This window comes from Eupeodes corollae, chromosome 1 (assembly GCF_945859685.1).
Source record: "Eupeodes corollae chromosome 1, idEupCoro1.1, whole genome shotgun sequence".
Taxonomy (NCBI): Eukaryota; Metazoa; Arthropoda; class Insecta; order Diptera; family Syrphidae; genus Eupeodes; species Eupeodes corollae.
Window position 1 is genome coordinate 220,868,529 of NC_079147.1, and position 14,713 is coordinate 220,883,241.

General features: G+C 32.8%; 1 protein-coding gene across 5 annotated transcripts; it reads right to left on the reverse strand.

The window, feature by feature from the left end:
* Positions 1-2,613: 2,613 nt before the first annotated feature.
* LOC129942289 (zinc finger protein 564-like) lies at positions 2,614-13,694 on the reverse strand. Of its 5 annotated transcripts, none has more exons than XM_056051159.1 (15): positions 13,153-13,694; positions 12,749-13,088; positions 12,138-12,625; positions 11,947-12,078; positions 11,767-11,886; positions 5,938-6,054; positions 5,607-5,858; positions 5,437-5,526; positions 5,272-5,373; positions 4,887-5,195; positions 4,505-4,816; positions 4,135-4,362; positions 3,260-3,451; positions 3,076-3,189; positions 2,614-3,007 (listed from the first exon to the last, which is right to left on the reverse strand). In XM_056051159.1, exons 3-15 carry the CDS (start codon positions 12,611-12,613, stop codon positions 2,902-2,904), a joined length of 2,550 nt encoding a protein of 849 aa, XP_055907134.1. In that variant the 5' UTR covers positions 12,614-12,625; positions 12,749-13,088; positions 13,153-13,694; the 3' UTR covers positions 2,614-2,901. The 5 variants fall into 5 exon arrangements, with proteins under 5 accessions (XP_055907134.1, XP_055907132.1, XP_055907131.1 ...); XM_056051157.1 differs by having other exon boundaries at positions 2,614-3,010; positions 12,138-12,622; positions 13,153-13,693; XM_056051156.1 differs by having other exon boundaries at positions 2,614-3,010; positions 13,153-13,693.
* Positions 13,695-14,713: the final 1,019 nt, after the last annotated feature.

A 14,713-nucleotide genomic window follows, 5' to 3' on the forward strand; every position in this document is an offset into this window, starting at 1 on the left:
TATTCAAGAACCGATCGTAAATTAAAATTAAAATATAATTGTAGAGCTTCATATTCAATGTACAATTAATTAGAAAAAGAAAGCAGGCTCTTCAATTTCATATTGCTGTTCCGGTTGTTGATGCTCCAAAACTTCACCATCCAATTACGAACCCATCTTCTATGTTCTATGCATCTGTAGCCTGAGCTCTAGTTGATGTATGTCCGGATGTGGTCGACAAAGTATTTGGAAGTAAATTGGGCTGGGATACACCAATTGTATTTCCGTTTGGGTTTAACCACTGTTTTGTATTTAATCAAATTTGCACCACCACGGAGATAAAATTTGCAATTGGTTTGGACCTCCTCCAGTTTTCCTTTTGAATTGTTTTTTATTTTCTTCTTCACTTTGAACTTAAAGTCGGCCCAAGCCCGATTAAAGCAAACATTAAAATATTTTTTACATTAATGAAATAAGCGATTCAAACCCTTTGCAAACCATCTCCATCTCTTACAAGATAGGACCTTTGCTGTTCAGCTGCTCAGCTATGGAATTCCATTTCCTTTTTATGTCAGTTTTATGATTCCTTTCAGAAATCCCCTACCAACTGCTCGTTTTGATTCGTTAATTTCAACTGCAAATGTGGACGATTATTTTGTTTTTAACTATGGCAAATAAAGTACTGAAAATGTTCATAAAAATAAATTATTTAACAAGGAAACTTTTAGTTTTGCGAACTTCCATTTCTTCGTCGTGAGCAAATTTTCATTGTCGTCGTTTCCTTTCGTCTTACAGAATGCTGAATGAAAGCGCTCAACACACTTGACATTTACACACGATTGAATCGCTGTAGGTTAACGATATAACATTGTTTTTTCTTTTGAAAGTTTGACACTATTTTTTCGTAATAATGTATAAAAGATCCCAAAAACCCAGTTCGATAGACACTAGAATTGATGGAACTGCAGGAACTATCGAAAAAAATTTAATTTTTCCTATCGCTCGCGAATAAAAACTGAAGAAATCAAAATTTCCGAGAAAATTGAAATTTCAAAACACTGAAAAAAGTATCTCTATAAGAATTTTTTTTAATCGAATCGCGAGAAAATCAGAAAAATCTGAAAAGTATCGACATTTTCAGCTCGTGAATGATATTCTACCAAACCTGGGGAGTCATTTCGTAATTTTGAACACGGTATTTGGAAAAAATGTCTGAGTAATAACCCAATTCTTTCCAAGGGAAGAAGAAAAGACTCAATTTTATACATAGGGGAGATAACTTGAGTTTCAAAAATTATTTTGGGAAGACCAAGCTTTGTGCAAGAGAAAGCCCAAAATCGTTGTCAAACATTAGTACAATCCGACAAATTTTCAATTTGTTGCAACAAAACTTAATTACGCCGAAACATTTGTACGTTAGTTTGAATAGTTAACATTTGGAAATGATTGACAGTCGATACCTATTTACACTGCCCGACAACCGATTAGCGCCACCTATGCTTCCTGTCTTTGGAGCTTTATATAAGCCAATGAAATAAAACATTTGAAACGGACATTTTGCCCATTAAAGTTTGTAGCTTTATCCTCGAAAATAAATGACATAATTTTAAAGAACTTAATAAGAAAAATCATCTTTTTTTTCTGGACATTTGATTAGAACACCCATCTGGAAAATGACAAATAAGAGAATACTTGCACCTTTTTTTTTAATTTTAATTCCTAACATTTACAGCGAGTATGTCGGCCATTTCAGAAAGGGTACTTTTTGGAGCTCAATCTAATACTTTACGACCTTAGTGGTGTGGATAGGGGCGTTATCGTGTTGGAACTTCCATTCTAAGGGCCCAAAAATATCCTCGATTGCAGGGAACGCCGTTCTTAATACACAATTGTATATTGTGGCATTCATACGACGAGTAAGAAATTGTAATTCAAATGTGCCATAGTACGTTATAGCTCCCCATACCATGACACCACTAGCACAGCTGTGTAGTCCATCTAAAGTATACTCTTCCTTTCAAAGATCATGAAAGTAGTAAACATAACCATCAGGACCCTCCAAATTAAATTTGTTCTCGTCTGAAAAGACAACAAGCTGCTACTCCTTCGTCCAGGACATATACGCTCTGAGAAAATCGAGGCGTTGCGTCTTTTGAAGTTGGTTAATTTAATTTATTTTAAGACGCTTTAAATGTTCAGCATTGGAAATAATTCTTTGCAGTGACAGAAGACGGCTGGCCCTCCATATTTTTTCCACAGCTATGCTTATTTCGTAAGAATGAGGAAATAAATTTGCGGCTGCGGTTAATTTTTTTGGAAATTCAATGGATTGATTGACCACACTCACTATTTTGGACCTTTCGGCTTCATTTAACAGCTTTGTTTACCCATTTTTACTAAATTTAGACTATCATCGAAACACTATCGTCTTATAATAATCCTCCTAATATGGATTTTTGAAAATATAGGAGACCAAATTTAAAACAAGTAATACAACTTACCTTATATTTAAATTATCGCAGACATTATGACCGCTCTTCTTCTGTCTGTTAAATATCTTTACAGTGATATTCACCTCTATTGTCTATACGTTTATGCTGCGAATTACACTCAAAGATAGAATGTGAACAAAACTTAAAATGGGAATGATTTTTTAATTGTAAGACAAAACGTATACACATTTTTTTAGTAGGTAGGTACATTAACAAATACTTGACTTTTTATTCACAAATATTTTTACTGGTAATTCATTTTCTTCGCGAATAACACTGTTAATACTTGAATGGTGTGTTAGTATGGAATTTTTGGTGAACTATGTTTTTTTTTGTGTTTCAATGGATTTCTTTTTGAACAAAAAATTAATAAATTATGAATTATATTAAATAACATATATCAGAAAGTCAGACTAAAATCGTATATCTCTTATTTTTTATAAAATATCATTGGATTAAAACTGTGTGCCACAACAAGATGCTTCTGAAGATCTTCTCTTTCGACAAAAATTCCTGAACATAAATGGCAAGCATGGCTACTATATGTTAAACAAAATAGGAACATATTATTTAAGGATATATCTTTGAATATATTTTCTCTTACTTCTTTGGAGTTGCTTTGGGAAGTTCACCTTTGTGTGAATTCATATGTGAGTTAAAATTTTGCAATCCAGAAATTGATCGAAAACAAATTTTACAATTAAAATGTTTTCTTCCGCTGAAAGATATAATTTATTTTAAAAGAATATGTGTTGCTTTAAATATAATTATAAAATAATTAAACTTACTCATTTTTCTTATGTACAATAAGTGTATGTTTCATGAGTGATGATTTATCTGGATAAAGTGTCGAACAAATTTTGCATTTATATTTTATAGTTTTGCCATTTTGATTAAGTCTTGTAGAATGGTCCTTTGGTGAATTCTTAATTGATTTTGAAATGGTTAAAGGGAGTTTTGCTACTAATGCAGTATCGGTGCTAGAAGAGAAAATAAATAGTAACAAATTAAATAAATACTTTTTTCCAAGAAAGAATTTTTAAGTTAAAGCATTAAAATAAAGTAATTTTTAATTACCTTAAAATACAAACAATTAAGGAAAACATTTACATATATAGAAAATAATTTTTTTTTTAATGAAATACATAATTCCAAGAGTATTTCAAAATTGTTTTAAGTTATTTAAAAAATATTATATTGAATAAATTATCACGATTGAAAGAAAAATAATAATTGATATTGTTAAAACGTAGCGTTTAAAAATATTGAGAACAATTAAGTGTTATTAGTTTTTATTTTATTTGGTTCTCTTAGGACTGTTGCGCCTCCTAATTTATTTATTTTTTTAATTTTCAATTTAGTTACTGGGTATAGTACAATAATGATTATTCAAGCAGCTAAAAAGTGATACAAGATGTCAGGAATTGAAACTAATGAGCTTTGAAAATGGAATGAAATGCAACAACTTCTGTCTCATAAGACAAAAACCGAATTAAGTTAGTAAGTTATATTAATAGAGGTTTTTTGACAACCAAGCTGGCCGGCATAATTATTTATTAAGCTAAAAAATAATTATAAAAATACTAATATTTTTTTTTATAAGTGCTAGAAGATCGTTTTATGATTAAACATTAGCTGAAACCTTCTACTTAATAAAACTTACTCTTCTCTCTTCTCGTTCTCCGACATATAATGGGAATTTATATGCCTTATGGTTTTTGTATGGAAAAGTGGCATTAAACATATGTTACAGGCTTCAAAATTGGGAGCCATAGTTTTTAGGCCATTAATACGTTTTTTGTATATTTCCTTGTGTTTTTGTTTGATGTGATTTGTGAATTCTGAACGAAGAGCGCATTGGAATTTACATTCTTTACATCGAATCGGTCGTCTAAGATGTTTATTTTGTCAACAACATAAAGAAAAAATAAATAAAAAAAAAAAAAACAAAACAAAGAAAGAAAAATAAATCAAAAATTTCAAAATAAAATACATAAATTGAGAAGAAACAAAAGAGACAGGATTTTACTTACTCTCGATAGGTGTAAGCTACTTCGTAATGCTTCTTCATATGAACAGCACAATCCAATGCTGAATCGAATTGTTTTTCACAAATTTCACAAAAGTTTTCGGTAACTGTTGGTGGAGGTGGTGGTGGTGGGGGAGAAGGTTTTTTGGCTTGAGGAGCAACAGAGGCAGATGTTGATTTCTTTGGTGGAAGCTTCTCCATACCTTTGTGGACACAACCAATGTGAACTCTCAAACCGAATTCTGTTGCGAAAGATTTGTCGCATCCAGTGCAGCGGAATTTTCCACCCGCAGATGTTGTAATGTTGCTATTTGTACTAGAATAAGATACAAATTTGATGAATTAATTGTGTTGTACAATATTTACGGTAAATTTGGATAACTTACTACTTTTTGGGTGATATTTTTAAATATGGCACAATTGGAGGGGCTTCTATGACATCTTCTGGTGGTGGTTCAACCACTTTCTTTCTCAAAAATCCGCTCAATGGAATACATGCAGCACTGCTACCGCTAACAGAGCTCACTCTGCTCACACTTCCTCGTCCAGCACCACCGCCACCTCCGATAGCCATGGCCGATGTTCCATTACTCTCGTGAGTTTCTTCATGTTGCTGAAGATTAACATACCGCGCAAATTGTTTATCACATAAAAGACAAATAAATAACTGCTTGGCTTTATTAATTCGGCGCATGCTGTGAAATAGAAAAATAAAAACACTTCTATAATAAAAATGCCCATTTCCATATGAATCATTTATATTATTTGTACTTATGAGCTTGATTCTTGTGTAAAAAGAAATCATTTTTACTGCTGAATGTTTGATCGCAATGGTTGCACTCGAAATATCCACTACAATCATTCACAATTTGTCTGTAATTAAACAAAAACTTGTAATTATTCTGATGGAATTCATACAAAATGAAGATTCCTTACGAATGGGTGTATTTCAAGTGCTGTCCGTATATGGTGCTGCTAAATAAATACACATCACAAATTCTGCATTTAACAACCCATTCACCTGAACTGCAGAGACAAACAAAAACAATAACAACAAAAAACACATTTAAAACAACGATTTTTCGAAAATATTTAATGATACTCACGCTTTCAAGTTTTCAACATATTCCATATAATTATCTGGATGTCGATTTCGCACGTGAGCGTGCATTAAAGCTGGAATTTTTGGCTTGAATCCGCACATTTCACAAACTTCACTCTTAGAGTCTGTGAAATTACGCCCGTTTTTATTATTATGTTCATTATCTATATTTCTTTCATAGATGTGGTTTTCGCCACCTTGGCCATTACATTCACCCTCATCATTATCAGCGACATTTGTAGAAAAGTGTTCATTTCTAAAAAAAATAACACAAAAACCATACGAATCATAATTATTTAAAATAGTTTTTTTTAAATTTAATTAGATTTTCTTACATAACGGATCCGTTGTTATCTTCTTCATCATATTCACAACTGCTTTGGTCTGATACGATTTCATCTTTGACTTGAACATTACAAATTGGTTCGAGAGGTAATCCGTCCAGAGAATTACTGCAGGGAAATTAATAATAAGAATAGTAAACAAAACTTTACAACAAAAAAAGCTTCGTAATATTAGTGGTAGCACAAAATATTTTTTATATTTCAAAAAGAATCTAACTAAATTTTCAAAAAGTGGTCAAAAAAACTAAACAGATTTGGGTTTCCTAGCCAGAAACAGCCTATTGACTTATGCAACTTTTTGTAAGGTGAGGTTTTGAATCTTAGATCTAGGACCATAATGACGATATTTTCAAAAAAGTAAATCCAATAACCAAATTTGTTACTCGAATCATGACTGGGGATAGGTCATGCAGAGTTTCCAATGCTATTGAGGTACAATTTTTCAAATATTTTTTTATTGTTATTATTATGGTAACGGTAATTTCACAATTAATGGTGATTTTTCGGCGCTAGTTACTAGGAAAAAAAATTGTTTTTTTTTCTTCAAGGGCTACTGCCTCTTCTCTTGCGACGAATGGACAAATTATCCAAGAGTATAAATTCTTGTCATGATAAGTCAAGATAAAAACGGTAACACCACCTTGCGGTGTCCTTCTACTAACGAATCGTCTGCCAGAAGAGTCGCCCAGTTTTAAGTTAATTATTCTGCTAGTCAGCATTACATGAATTAACTTCCGAAGCGAACTCTGTACATTTAGTGCAGATGTGTTGCAGATGTGTCCACGTTGTTAAAGGCACCTTCGATGTCATAGAAAGCAACCATAGTGAACTCTTTATGATGGAGGGAATTTTCGACGGTGCGTATTAAGGTGTGTAACGCTGTTTCCACCGATTTACCTTTACATAAGTATGTTGAGACGAAGACAGAAGTCTTGTATCAATAATTGCCCTTAAATGGATATCAATCAATCTTTCCCAAGTCTTAAAAAGGAGTGATGATAGACGTATAGGTCGTAGATCTTTGGGATTGACTTGCGTAAAAGATGAACATAAGGGGTCCAAATTAGATCCTTGTCGAACTCCATATTCGACATTCTTTTCTTAACTGTTAACATCTTTTATTTTGACGGAGAACTTTCGATTGTGAAGATAGTCTGACATGCAATCCATAAACAGTACAAGTACGTTATGTCCCAAATTTAAGCTCTCGTTTATACAGTCAGCAAATTGACAAAACAGATGTCCTGTATTTTTGTTCTTTTGAAAACCGTGCTGACTTTTCTTAATAAGTGAATGCTTTTCGATGAAACTTTGCAATCTGTTGACAACTATTTCTTCAAAACGCTTTTCGAGGACAGGGAGTATTGAAATCGTTCTATAATTTGTCAGTTGGTTCTTCAATCCACTCTTGTAGATCGGTCTTAAAACAGCAGTTTTAAGATGTTTATGTATTTTGGCATCGGTTAGGCTTAGATTTATTATTTTGCACAATATTGGAGCAAATAAATCAGCATTATTCTTAATGTCGACCGATCTTATCCCATGTATTCCAGGAGACTTATTCACCCCAAGTGACTTTATAATCGTGTTAACCTCACAATCATCTGTAGCATATGTGAAAATTTTGTTTACTTGATTAGTATTTGTGTGTATTGATGTTTTCAAATCACACTGATGCAATATATTTGCTATTTTGATGAGAAAAAGTCAGCTAAATCATTCGCTAATGATTTAAATTCTGTTTTAAAGTTTTTTGCTAATGTATCATCAATACTAGATTTTTTGTTCCTAGAATTTCATTTATCAATCCCCAAGTTTTCCTCGAATTTGTTTTGAATTCCTTGAATTGGTTCTTATACAAATTTGATTTTTGGATTAATATCGTTTTCATAGCTTTTGTTTTTTATGTTGTTTTTCCATTTTCTATACAATATGTCTCGTTTTTCACAGTCAGCAATGAGTTCTGATGTTATCCATGGGTTGTTTTTGCGTGTTTTTGAATTTCTTGTAGTGACTGTTGATTTGTATATATCTTAAAATTTAGAAGCGAAAGCATTATACATTGTTTCCGCATTTTCCAAATCCAATTTTCTTCCCCAATAAGTTGGTTTAATTTATAATTTTTTATGTGAGCATTACTAACAATCTATTTTTCAGCGTGTCTCTGAGATTAAATGTAATACAGTGTTGGGTAGTGGTCTGTAGTTCCGTTTTCAATACCACAGTGTAAATTGGATTATCTACTTTACTAAATAAGATGTTATCAATTAAGGGCTTAGTTCCATTGCGTGGATCAATTCTCTTGCACTTTGTTATGACATTCAAAGGCCTCGACGATGATAGCATCTCACAATAATCTTTTACATAATTTATGTTTTTTAACATCAATATTTATATCACCCATAACAATGTATTCTTCATTTTTTTTAAATCATTACCAAGTTCTTCAATAAATGAAACTTTTTTTAAACCTGGAGGTATTTGACTTATTTGACTGGGGAAAGATGAGCATCATTAGCTTTATCAGCATGCTCGTTACCCAAAATTCCTTCATGGCCTGGTATCCACATAAGTTTTAATTTGTTAGGGTAGTTTGTAAGTTGGTATCTTATTTTACTGATAATATTTGTCGTAATATTGGGGGTTTGAATTGCATGAAGCACCGACTGACTGTCAGAGCAAATTTGCCAGAAGTTTGGCGATTATCCTTGTTGTTTGTATCGGTATTAGGGAACCGTTTTCGTACGTTGATGCAAAGGAGGTGCTTCCTTGGACTTTGGAACCGTCGCGTCGGTGAATAAAATATTCCAGTCATTTGACTTTAGTTCAGCTGTGATATCATGGAATAAGGATAGGTGCATGCTGCTCGATATATTGCTTTTGTTATAATTAGTCATATCCATAATAAAAGAGGATTTCCTAATACAACAGGCTGTGAAACTTGGGAAATATTAAACATTACGTATTATAGGAAGCTCCATTTAATTTGCGGTGGTTAATACAATCAATATGGCTGATGGAATACGCTTGAGACATTTTGTTTGTCTAAGTGTTTTGAAGTCTTCGTTGTTCATGGAACCTTGTACAAAAGAAAGTTTTGTGTATAGCTTAGTTCTGGTTTCTAATATGCGTTCTTCCACTAAGGGTGATGGGAAAAGTATTTAAACTCCTCCGTACTGCCTGGTGATATGGGGATTTGATAATGTTTATCGTTGTTTTGGGGGAATTTCCATAAATAAAGAGGCCTTAGTCAATTTTACTTAATACTAGCGATCTAGTTACGTTACATAGAGTGTTTAAATGAGCATTTGATTTCTTACATGATAGGAAATTAACTAAATTAGCCCTAGCAGCTAAGCTTCTTTTAAGTTCAATACAATGTTTTTTAAAGTTATATCTATCACTAAAGATAATGCCTAAAATACTTAAATTATTTACATTGGCTATGTTAATATTATTAATTTGTTTACAAGATGTTTTACGGCAAACGTGTAAGGTTTTGCATTTGTCTACGGATAATTTGGCACGGGAGGTGTTACAATATCAAAATATTCGTAGGTGCATTAGAAAAAAGATTTTGTTGTTCAATTAAGCATAAGATGTAAACATTATCTACGTAAATACAGTGATCGAGCTGGGGGTGTTTTGAAATTATGTTACCGACTTCATCAAAAGCAATGAGGAATAAAACAACTGACAGCGGAGATCCTTGTGGGATTCCATTGTGGAGAGGGTAATAATTTGAAAAGCAGTTGTTCTTTTTGACGCAAATATGGTTATGGTTGTGTAAGATTTGATGGATACTAATCTTATCAAACGCCTTTTCGAAATCTAAAGACAAAATTATTACTATTTTCGATATTATAGAGACTTTGTAATATACTAATCCAGGTGTACGAGTGCGTCTTCACAGCCTTTATTGGCTTCAAAGGCGACTTGATTAGAGCTTATGATGTTTTTGGATTCCCAAAACCAAAGCAGGCTTTTTGCAACAATTTGTTTCTAATATTTTCGAACTGCATGGAATCAGTGATATTGGACGGTAACCGTTAATTCTTTATGTAGTTTGTTGGGTTTAAATAAAGGCAATATAGTTGCGAGCTTCCAACTCTGTGGAATGGTCCCTGCGACAAGAATACTGTTGTTGAGCTTCAAAAGCCTGTGCTTAGCTATTGTTGCAAGGTTTTTGAGTATAGGATATGAGATGCGATCCCTGCTAGGTGTTTTGCCTTCTAACTTTTAGAGACAACTTTCAAGTTCGACTAATGAAATGGATGTTGCTATATGCTATTATAAATAATTATTGTTGAAAGGCGTATTTATTTTGTTTATTTTAAAAGAATCACAGAAGGATTCATCTTTGGAGTGATTTGATCAAGTTTCTGCGAAAAGGTTACTTATTTCGTAAGGCATACTAATTTGTTGGCCTTGCTTTCAAATGCACATAACTGAGCAAGGTGTATACGTTACTGTAAGGCAACGGATTTCTTGACATATTTTCGAAGGGGAGGAAGTGGGATTTATTGCTGATGTGATCTCGTTGAATTTGTTTGCTTTAGAAATGTTGACTTTCCTACGAAATTTGGCGTTCGATTTTTTGAAACCGATAAGATTTTGCTGATTAGGATGCTTTTTAAAAAGTTTCTTTTCTTCTCGTAAACGTTGCAGTTCTGAGTTCCACCAAGATACTGTACGAGTTGCATCCTTTGGGGTATCGATTTATTGGCTGCAAATCGAATCGCTTTAGAAATTGGAGCTGCCTATTGATTTATATTTGAGGATGGATGTGTGATATGATTTTGGAATAAATAAATACATTTTTTTCTTATAGTTATTTAGGTTAAGTTATAATGGCTGTTCAAGATGGAAACGGACACACTTAGGCCAGTTTAATGGCCCATTGTGATACCACATAAATATTGAGGCTTCCTCCTAAGCTCAATAGAACCAGTTTGAGTCCCTTACGAAAGGTGAGAGGCTGATTATGCTGATATAATTTAGATCGTTAAAGAAGAATTCTCCTAGTTAATTCTAGCGTTTTCGAGCCAGAGCAGGGCATGTACAGAGAAGATGAAGAACTGTTTCCTCCTCTTCCTCGCCCATACAGGTTCTGCAGAAGTCATTTGAGAATACACCTAGCCTCGTCTATAGTTAGTTATTATGATACTAATTTTATTGAAAGCTATTACAAAGAACACAACTGAGAGTCCACAACCTTGAAAATGGCATCCTACCCGTTTTAAAGTTTGTCGACTAAGGAGAATGTTTTTTTTATTTTAATTCGAAATTTTCTGTGCGTTGGGAATTCTTTTACAAAGGCGATAATTTTAGTGCCTACTTTCCATTCAATCAAAATTAGTCGATAAAAAAGACTGATGTGTAATTTTGATAGAACAATAAAATAGAAACGATCTTGGCTTGGAATAAAGTGTATTGGAACTAGTATAAAAAAACATACCTATACACTCTCCATGATTTAAGGAAAAAAAAACCATCTTCAATTTAAACAAAAAGAAATAATTTTACGAAATCAAAGGAGTATTTTTCACTATTATGCCAAGACAATGATAATATAGAAGCGAATTAAGAATGGTGCCGGAATTTTGTATTGGTAAAGTAATGACTAAAATTGTTGTCTGGGAGCGTTACTAGAAAGATAGGAGACCATCTGCGTGCTTTTGTCATGTGTTCTTTCTTCATTCTATGTCCTTCTGAATTTTATTAATTTTTGTGTTTTATCACCTTATAAAGTCTTAGTAGCTCAAGGTGTTGTGTCTCTACTTCGTATTTTAATGTGCTGAGTAGTATGTAATAGCTTACTTTTCACTTCGCCCATCATAGCCCGAAAAGCCTGGTCCGTAGCCCAGCTCTGAGGGAGAAACTTCTTTGGATGTGCTTGCTTCAGATGTTTTTCTCCTTTTTTCTGGAACATCACAGCTACTTTAAAAAGATTGATATTCATTATAAATAAATACATATGAAACGATTTTTAGATATTACCTGCTATCATCTGCTCTTGCTCTTAAATTGTTCCTTACTTTGTGTTCCGCAATGTGTATATTTAGTTCATTCCATGTCTCAAAAACATCCCGACAAAAATTACATGAGAATGTTTTTGTTTTATTCACAGACCTGAATCAAAATTACCACTTACATTGAATGTATTTGAAATTCACATTAAATTTACTTACTTGACATATTTTGAGCTTTCCATCGAGTAGTTTGTTTCTTGTGAATTTTCTTCAGTTCCTGGCTCTATTTTTGGTTCTTTTAATACTTTATCCAGATTCTTATCAGCACTCAATGTGGACACTTCAGCACTTTGAGATTCAACAGAAGTTATAGCTAAATCACATGGTTCCTTTTTTATAACAACATCGCCAGGGTCCTTTGGGAATTGTTGTTGAGTTTGGAGCATATCATTGAATGATATGTGAGATTTAATACACATCTGCTGGAAGTTATATGCGTCATTGAGTTTTTTAATACAAATGCTGCATAAGACTTTGGGCAAACTATCCGAAGGCTCAACTGGCAAGAGGGCTATTTTGGTTAACATTGATGCAACATTGACCGAGTTAATCCGCGAAAAGAAAAACATTTTCATATCGTCGCGCCTTTTCATACAGGCTCTGCAGATGTCTCGAAATTCTAAAGGAAGAGCCATAATGATGCGCTGCTACAGATAAAAAAAAGTAGAACATTCATTTTTAAACAATTGAATGTAAAAGAATGCAATATGAAAAAAAAAAAAACATTTTAAATCATTTTATTCGTTTGTTTTTGTTTTGTTTATACTTACCCTGAGGGGGTTAACTTAAGTATTTGGTTTGTATTCTATTTAATAATATTTGGAATGTTATTTTTTATAGGAGATTTTTAATTCTTATGTTTTGAGATTTTTCACAAGTTGTGCGAAAAATGTCCTTTGAGACACCGCCAACCAAACTCCTTTTTGATGGTAGGGGTTGGGGTAGCAGAAATCCATCTTCCATAAATCATTCTTTTTGTTGTTGTTGCTTTTTTTTGCAGAAATGTCAAATGTCAAGAAAGTGCGCTTGACCCGCATGTTCACGATAGGGGCGAGTATGTTCCGAGAGAATTGTTTGATAATTACACCTATTTCACAGCGAAATTGTTTGCTAAAATTGGATAAGTTTAGTATTTTTTTATTTTTGTTATAATAAACTCAAACGGCAGTAGTACCCATGCCGGAAATGTTGTGCCACCTAGAAGGAATCGAAAGATTCCACAAAAGTATTTCTATATATTGAAAAAAGCTGGCATAAAAACGGTAGGTCCCCTCCATCCCTGATATTCCTTACACAAAGGAATGCTTGGGAATTGTAAGTTACTAGGACCTGGTTCTTCACGAATTGGCAGCTCCTCCAAATGTAATTGTTGTGCTTCGGGCTTGTTTGTTTACAGTTCGTTTTTAAGAAGTCTTGTTAAAGCCAAAGTTAATATAGTCTTTAACTTAAAAAGAAGTCATCCTTCTAATTTATATTATGGATTTATGTCGGTATTTTGAACATCAACGCCATTGACATCCTAGATTTGGACTGCTAGTCGATTTATATTTACATAGAAAATCCCTTTTAAAAGCCCTCTTGTAGTTTTGGTTACAAAAATAATGGTTAATTTTTAAAATCCATGTTTTATTAATAGGGCTCAAGAAGCCTTATTTCGAAGAAACTAAGGAGAGAAAGTAAACAAAATATAAACATCAAGTTTCTCCATATTTACGTTGAATCTACAAAAGGGTAAGTAGCGTTAACGAATAGATGACACCAACTTGTCCATGCATATTTTGGATTCTATTTTTTCAACAATTCTTCAAGTGTGTCCTTGTTCATCTGCGTGTAGTTCTGTAAAGAATCAATGTCCTCGAACTACAATTCTTTGATGAAGAGCTCTGCGTAATCACATTCAGAACATCGCTTAAAGAGCAATTTCCTGCTCCAAAAAGCTTTTATGCTATAACATTTTTGATTGCTTTTTTATTGTTTTCCAAAAGTAACAAAAGAAATGTATTTCTGTCTATATTTTGGCACAGTAAAATCATATGGGAAAACGCGTTAAGCATAGATTCGAAACAGTATGACTTGATTTAGAATAACAGTTCATTTGATAAATCAAACAGAAACATGTATTGATGTCCTTACCAATAACAAATAGCTAAACACACGTTTAGGCATTATTGGGTTTAATTTTTGCAGCGTGCCAATTTGAGTTTATACTAATAACCAAAACGTGTTTTGCTAATTAGCAGTCTATTAGATTGTCGCAGCCCTAGCTAACATTTAGTTTCACACAAAATTCTATCTAAAACTTAGTCAAGCTAAAATTAAGAAAGCTTTGTAGCCAAGCACTACGCAGAACTAGCTTAAATTTCATATTTTTGTTTCATAGTGTTGGTTATCTTGCTGTCATAGCATAACGGATTGATAAATTGCTTGGTGAATTTATTACGAGTTTATTATCTTTTCAGAGAATTTGCCTGAACATAGAAAAATGATATTTCAAAGAAACTAATAAATAAATATATTTAAAAGTTTTTTTTTTAACAAGAAATAGTTTGTAAATAGTTGTATTCAATTGAGTTAGAGAACAACTGTATTTAAATTTTAAAAAAATTAAGCGATGATCGTGATGGAACATACCTTTATTTAAAACTTGGAGGCTAGTTTCCACAAGTTAAATTGCATTTTCTTTTCAATTTTCTTCTCTGCTAAAATTTAGCTCAAGTTTGCATTACTTTTAGAAA

Bases quoted from the DNA above. Each gene is read 5' to 3' on its own strand.
- LOC129942289 (XM_056051157.1), bottom strand. From the start codon at position 12,613: ATGGCTCTTCCTTTAGAATTTCGAGACATCTGCAGAGCCTGTATGAAA. The intron at 6,055-11,766 runs GTAAGCTATTAC...ATTTCCCTGCAG, and splicing joins TATGATGGGCGAAGTGAAAA to TAATTCTCTGGACGGATTAC. The intron at 5,374-5,436 runs GTAAGGAATCTT...GTTTAATTACAG, and splicing joins CACTTGAAATACACCCATTC to ACAAATTGTGAATGATTGTA.